Here is a 7,917-nt window from a genome sequence, read left to right on the forward strand (position 1 = left end):
GTTTACAAAATCAATCAATTCCCAAACTGTTAATGAAATAAATCTGAAAGAAAATGTCCTACCCCAAGAATGCAGGTCCCTGGAGCTGTGTTTTCCTTGATGGAGACATTGTAGAAGTTTCTCTCAAAAACAGGCTCATTGTCATTTATATCCTGAAGTACGATGTTTACCACAGCAGTGGAGGACAGCGGTGGTTTCCCTCCATCTCTGGCTACCACAGTTATACTGGGATTGGGGTTCTTTTCATAATCCAGCTGGGAGAGAGTGGTGATAATCCCTGTAACAGAGTCTATGCTGAACCAGTTGGAGTAAGCGCCTTGGCCTTGCAGGATGCTGTAGCTTATGTCCCCATTGGGCCCCTGGTCTTTGTCTCGAGCTGTCACCTGTAACACAAAGCTCCCTGGAAACACCACTTCAGGGATGACCTGTCTGTACACTGACTGGTCAAACAGAGGAGGGTTGTCATTGATATCAGTCACTTGGATGATGAAGGAAGACTCAGCCCTGAGAGGAGGTGTGCCTGAATCTGTTGCCATCACCCTCAGCTCATAAGTGTCTCTCTCCTCCCGGTCCAGAATCTTGTCCACACAAATCAGATAGATGATACTATCCTTTGTGGTCAGGGCAAACTTTCCATCTCCTCCCTCTAGCGATACATTGACGTTGGCATACTCTCCATAGTCTGGGTCAGTGACTGAGATCCTGGCGACATACTGGCCTGGTTGTGCACCCTCTGAGATTCTGGGAGACCCATCCTCACTGAGAAAGATGATGGTCATGGTGGGCTGGTTGTCATTGTAGTCTCTAACGTGGATGGTGACGAAGGCATTGGTCACCTCTGGCTGGGTTGCATTGTCTTGCGCCTGGACCACCAGCTCATGGACTCTCCTCATTTCAAAATCCAGGGGCTTGTTGAGAGTGATAATGCCGGTTCGAGAGTCAATAACAAAGTAGTGGTCCGGGTCACTTTGTCTCCTGTTGATTTCATACAGGATCATCCCGTTGTCCCCTTCATCAGCATCTGTGGCAAAGACCTGCAGGATGTTGCTTCCTGGTTGGAGGTTCTCAGATATTATGGCATGGTAGCGGCTCTGGTTGAAAACAGGAGCGTTGTCATTAATGTCTTGTACAGTAATGTCTAATGTCATCTGATCAGTCCTTTTAGGGGAACCACCATCAAAGGCCTCCAAAGATAAAGTGTAGGTGGATCTTTTCTCTCTGTCTAGAATGGCGTTAACCACCAAGTCCAGATAGAGAACCCCACTGCTTCCCCTCCTGGTCTCCAAGGTGAAGGCCTGGCCAACATTTCCGTCCTTGATGAGGTAACCTTGTGTCGTAAACTGGTCTTTATCAGCATCCACAGCCGGCTCAAGAGAAAACCTAGTCCCGATGGCTGTCTGCTCAGGAATTTTAAATGTTGCCCGTTTTCTTGAGAACGTTGGGGCATGGTCATTTATGTCATTTACCTTGATGGTCACCTCCACGGTCACACCTGTCATGGTGACTGCAATGAAGTTGTATCTATCCCTCAGTTCCCTGTCAAGAACTTTGGCAGTTTTAATGATGCCTGTGCTCTCATCTATGTCCAAATCACTGCCCACGCCTGTTCCCTCGTGGTCAGAGATGAAGTACAGGGATGCTGTGACGCCAGGAGGAAGTCCAGCACTGATGTCACCTACAATGGTGCCTGCTGGTTGTTCCTCATCCAGCTGCAGCTCAAGGGTCCCCAGGACCACAGGTGAATGAACTGTTACAAGCTCCAAAGCCACATACACCATTAGCACTATCCTTCTTTTCCACCAACCATCATGGTGCAAAGGGTGCATTATTGACTTCCCAAAACCCTTGGCAGCTGTCTTCATTTTGGCTCCTTCTTTTTAAACCTGGAGACACACAGAGAGGAAAAGCTGAGCAATGTCAAAACCTGACAACAGCAAAAAACTAAGCAAAGGTGTATTATTTCTGTGTCAAAATACAGAGTAAGTTAGTTTAAGAAAAATGAGTATATGCCTTAAACACTTTCCCATATGTTTTATGGGCTCTGTTCCCAACCACAGCACATACAATAGGCCCTACATATAACATTTTTCTACACTTCTTAGTTCACCCAATAAGTCAACACCTTGTTCCTCCTACATACCAGAAAGCTCTGCTGTGCTAAAGAAACATCAAAACCACAGGCCACAACATACTGCCACAGACAGGGAGTCTTTGGCTCTTGCTATTCAACTCCAATTAAAAAGATGCAGGAATCACTTTTGCCAGGCTACCTGGTGTGTTCATCATAGCAGTACCCTCTCGTGTAAGTCTAGGAGGTGAGGTCCCGGATTTAATATTTATGTGTGCTGCCACATTTAGCTCCCATGGAGTGAGCAGTTTTGAAACACTCCTCCAAGAACCATTTAAAATATTTAACTCTCCCCAAGAAAACATCTATCTTCCAATACCGAGAATTAAGAGCTTGACTGGCTCTGGCTCTAAATGCTCTGGTAGTGGACTCACACCACTGTAGAGGATTTGTATTTGAGACGGAGAGACACTGTAGAGCAATGTGGAACTTGCTCAACAAGACTGTCACCATCTGCAGAATAATCCAAAACCACCAAGTGTCTGGCACACAGAAAATTATTGTGTCTTTTTCATTAAATAAAGAGACCAGATTCCAGTTGACTGTGGTTCTGTCTAAATTCATGTAATTCATAAGTATTATGTCTTGCTTGTAAAGTAAATGTAACTTTAATTTTGAGGAAATATATACAAAGGCACATTACACTGTATTCAATTTTGAGGAATTGAGTTTCTAGTGAAAGCTTCTCAAGGCTCCCCCTAGTGGTTTAACAGATACCTGCAAGGAAACAGTCATAAAACATCTGTGTATCCATGTGTGAGCATGTGTGTGTGTGCTTGTGTGTGCACGCCTCATGTGCCCCTGAGTGTAGTGTGGCGATCTGTCTCAGCCACGGTGGTGACAGTGTGTTTGAGTGACAGGGTTGTACAGCGGAGCTGGAGGGCTCCATGCAGTCTACCTCTCTCCCTTTTTCTGGCTCTCCAGCATTGTAATTGAGGTCTGCTGGAAGTTGGCCATAAGCACACAAGATTCCAGGGCTAATTTCAGTCTGCCGTGATTTGGAGCCCGCAACACCGAAGATACTGACTTTAACGTCATAAATTGGTTTGAATTCAACCTAGTGTGAATAGTGACAAACCTTGGAGCATTGCTTGTTTTGAAAAATGACATCAAAATCAGTGCTGTTAACATATTTTGTGTCACTGGCTCAATTCTCACTCACTATTTAACAGTTAGGAATAAAATGAACACTGGACCAATTTTCTGCACTAATTCCTAAGTCATATTACATCCACTGAGACCATAATAAATGCAAATGACGTGACCATAGAGGCAAGCACAACAAATCCCTGCTTACATATATTGCTGGGTTACTCTGTGAGAGCTGCTCTTAGCTAAAACATAAGCACATCCACAACAGCCTGAAAATTTTGACAGCACTTGAACTTTAAAGTCTCACTATTGATTTACTTCACTGTAACACTGGGGATGCACTTTTACAAAGCTCACCCCAAAGCACAAAGAATAACTTTCAAGGCCAGGATCTTAGTCCAAATGCCACAACTGAAATAATGCATTCTCTGGTTGAGCTACGGTGGAGGACCTCTGCAGAGCTGTGCAGCCTAATGGATCTAGCAGACACACTCGGGTAGGCAAATTGCACAATACCAGGTTGAGAAGGACACATGGTTTAAAAAGATGCAGTATGAAGTTAAAAGAGAAGTTTTAAATATATATATATATACACACACACACACACACGCACGCACACACACACTCTCACCTACACAAGCATCTATGACTGAGAGTTTCATATCTGAAAGTCAGAAGCCATTTAGCAGTCAGGATATAAAAGGCAACAACCTATTCGTGCATAGGGCTTCAGGGAAAGCAATCCGGAAAAAACAGTTCAGAATAGCTGCTGATGGTTGAAAGCTGTTGTATTTAGAAAGCCAATCCCTTTGTGGCTTGGATTCAGATGTTTTCCTTGCATCATTGTCCTAGATCATGGTGAGTCCCTCCCACTGGTAGTTAAATACTGGTGAAGAGTTTTATCAAGATGATGTAACTGCTGGAGGATTAACCCCCGTGTACCTTCAGTAAGGACACTAAAATGTTTAGTTTACATTTCAGAAAAGCATCATTGAGGTTACTTTTTCTAAAACTGGCACATGTGTGTATAACATCATGTACACCTCATTGTTAACAGTAACTATGCCACTGACCCAGTTTCTTTTGAATCCTCTAAACCAAGTTAATCGACCAAATCCAAGGTTTCAAGGATTTACACACAGAATGAACCCTCTGTTTGAATACAGTGGATATCATCCTGGGCACTTTGCGAGCATGACTGTAATCAGCATAAAAATCAGTGGCAGCAGTGAATGCTGGGAACATCAGGGGTGCATTTCTACCTCTCCACTGTGGTCTAGATCATGTTTGGCAAAATGTGTCATATCCATTTTTCATGATAGTTGAAAATACTTGCTTGTTTATTTTTCACGTTTCATTTTTCTTTCAAGTAGTGTTTGTTTTTTTTAATACTACTATAAAGACAAGCAGGGCTTTAATTTGGAAAAACTTACAATGGACAATTCATCCGAACAAACATTGCTGCCTCTCTCCATGAGCCAATATCTACATTACACAGAGGAATGTCAAACCTCTCCTGAAATGTAAACATGATTTTTTAACAATGAAGAGTAAAAGAAACTGTTAAACATCACAGTTAATTCGATGGATTTGCTGAACATCAGACCACCAGAGCCATATCATTTAATTTGGAAAGACATATTTTGGGAATTGCCCCCATATTGAATAACTGTCAAATACGTATCTTAAGCTAATATCTTTAAACAACAATCACATGTGATATTTGAGATGGTCACTTGCAAATTCAGTGTAGTGCTTTCCTGATCTAATCAGAGTATCTGATCTACAGTGATAATACAACACAAATACTGGTTAAAGCCAACCCCAGTTCACCAAAAGCCTGACTCCAAATACTGTACTTCTGCTGCACTACCTCAATTAACACAACCAACCCATATTCACCACCAACAGGCCAAGGGGGACAACTACAGTGACAGACTACGTAAAATGAGCTTCTAATTCCATGTCACGATTCCAGTTAACTCAAAGAAAACTTCTGTGGTTTCAAGAACATGCCAGGCTGCCTAAAGCTCAATGGAGCCATAATGGAAACCACAGACAGAACTGCAGATTGACTGGACATGAGGATGACAGGCTTAGCACAAAGCAAACTAAAAAGCTCTGAATGTTTGCCAGACTTTTGCCTCACACAAGTGCCACGTTTCCTGCACTCTGCATTAGTCTATGAGACTTCGGTCCTGGGGCATGTAAAAAGGCCAGGAAAAGCCATCACAGGCCTCAGATACACATGCACTCCTTGGCCATAACAAACACGATAATGGGAAAACACACTGGCTACTTTTTTCCACGGTAAGCCGAAGGTTGCTGAGGGTCTGTGACAAGAAGGATCGCCTCTTTCCCACACCAAGAACAGCATGGGTTAGTTCATCTGTTTGTGTAAGATGTTCCAGATAAAAAAAACATACACCTTATGTCTTTGAAGATGACACCATCTGATATTGCCTTTGCAGTACAAGTGGTTGCATCATTAAAAACATATGTGCTTCGAGTTTCAGTAGCAGGAGTGCATGGAGTGTTTGGACAACATTACTACAACTAAGGCCAAAGTTCACCACATATGTGAACCGTCACATACATTTTTCTGAGGATTTAAAAAATCTGAGGGTGTCCACAGAAGTTTCCTGCTTTCAGCACTGACACAGACGGCTTATTTTAGTTGACAGAGTCTGTCACGAAAGAGAAGATGAATTCCAAATTTGACAGTCTTCTGGCACGACACCCTCAAAGGCCATGGTTGATGCTCACTTGACTTATTTTACTGATGACGACACTACAAGAAGATGAGTAAAACCGCAAGGACTACAGCCAAGCAATTTCCAGAGATGCAAGGCAACTTTCTGGGTGGTGTTGGTGTAGCCATCCTGGGAGAAACATATCTTGTGTTTTTCATTTTTAGAACAGCTTCAAAAACAGCATATGCAGACTACAAAGACAAGACCAGTGAAATGATTACTTCATGTACTGCGCGGAGGGTTTATGACATAATCCTTGGATTCCTATAAAAGCAGGGGTGGCCCAAGTTTTGGTTTTATCCATCAGTGCTGCTTTTCTGTTTGTTTTCTCTGCGAATTATACATTTTAACTCGACCCATAGTCTGAAAAATGGCAGGCATTAGAATGATGCTCTAGACTGGAAATACCTCAATAGTATTGCCTAGGTGACACTAGGCAGATGATCACAAAAAAAGTAAAACTGCCCAGAAGGAAAGCGGGTGCAGAAATTGATGCACGGATGGGTAGATGGATATATGGATAGATAATTGGGTGTTGAGAAAAGAAGAAAGGAAGAGCCTGCAGCCCTTGTTGTGTCTAAAGTCAAAAAAAAGCACAATTACGCAGCTGCACCATGGCAACCATCACAATCACAACTAGAGCGCGCGGTGATGGAACCCAGGGGAGACTTAATTAATTTATTAATTGAGGGAAAGGAACACCTATTCACGGTCAATGAACACAAGTCTGCCAACACAATAACTGTGCCGACATGCGGGTAATCATTTGGTATGTGTTCAAGTGGAGTGTGAGGGAGACAGAAAGGCGCAGCAGCGGCGGCGGCAGCACTCGGAGGACAATACAATAACTCCATAGGTTGACCAATTTGAGAGGAATGTCTCAGAGGGGCTTAAAAAGTGCGACATGACATGCAGTTAAAATATTTGGCTGCTCCTCAAAGTCTGCGCGCAAGCTGAGTGTGTTCCGTGGAGTATGCCTGTTACTTACAAAAAACACTGCAGATTTATTTAACACATCAATGCAAGAACATTTAATCCTGTAACCTGGTTATTTCCTAATGAACAGTTTTTGCATGTAAAACATTTAGAGTGACAGCGGTAAAACTAACATACCACAGCCTGCCACAAGACTATTTGTTAAGGCTATTTCTTTAAATTAACTTTGTTACTGGTTTTATAACGAATACGGGTATTTTATTGTGTAAATATGTGAGTCTGCGCCATTGAATGCAATGAAACTGTATGTCCAATACCGAAACACATAAGTATGAACATGAGAAAAAAAATGGAAACCAGTCTGCAAAAAAGTGGCAATCATCGATAGTCACTGAGTTTCACATGAATCCGACCATTAGAAAGTATTTACCGCAGACACAGGATCGGCGAGTAAGTTGTAAAGTGCGTTAAACAAAAAAGAAATGAAAGGAGAAAGTGTGGTTATGGAAAAACTGCAGTGATGGACAACTCCATCGCATCAGGTTCCTTGTGGAGCGAGGAGACCTGTGTCACGCTGCGATCGATACTCACATTCATCTGTTCCTCTGCTCTGTTCTGTTCCTCTGCTCAGACACGCCGAGCTTCGAGATATCCAATGCTCTTCTCGGTTATTCCCTTTTGATGACAAAGCCCAAAGTGAAAGTTACATCCATCTCAGGACTTAAAAAAATGATATCCTTTTCCAGTGACTGAAGAGATTCCTCCCGTTGCACACAGTTAGTTTCTTTGCTAAATTCCGATTTAGTTCTCTTCCCAGGCGAAGCGATTAAAACTAAAACAACTGCAAACTTGCGCCTCGGAAAACTTTCCAGTCGTCCCCTTCCAGCGGACGTTATCAACTTTTCGGCATCCACTGTCTTGTCTGTCTGGTCGGAGACACACTGCAGCAGCACGCTGGCTGAAACCAAACAGTGTGGGGCAGAGCGGTGGACGTCCCCCTGCAAATCT

The 7,917-nt window shown here is 43.0% G+C and overlaps 1 protein-coding gene across 1 annotated transcript in view; it reads right to left on the reverse strand.

Moving 5' to 3' along the window:
• Window positions 1-7,616, reverse strand: part of LOC121187411 (protocadherin-16-like) — a 77,243-nt gene extending 69,627 nt beyond the window's left edge. Inside the window, exons 1-2 of the mRNA XM_041046626.1 lie at window positions 7,501-7,616; window positions 63-1,883 (exon numbers count right to left, since the gene is read on the reverse strand). Of these exons, the coding sequence (XP_040902560.1) occupies window positions 63-1,862 (1,800 nt within the window). The 5' untranslated portion in view covers window positions 1,863-1,883; window positions 7,501-7,616. The remainder of the gene's footprint in view (window positions 1-62; window positions 1,884-7,500) is intronic.
• Between the last annotated feature and the right edge of the window lie 301 nt (window positions 7,617-7,917).

Source organism: Toxotes jaculatrix, chromosome 9 (genome assembly GCF_017976425.1).
Source record: "Toxotes jaculatrix isolate fToxJac2 chromosome 9, fToxJac2.pri, whole genome shotgun sequence".
In the NCBI taxonomy this organism is placed as follows: domain Eukaryota; kingdom Metazoa; phylum Chordata; class Actinopteri; family Toxotidae; genus Toxotes; species Toxotes jaculatrix.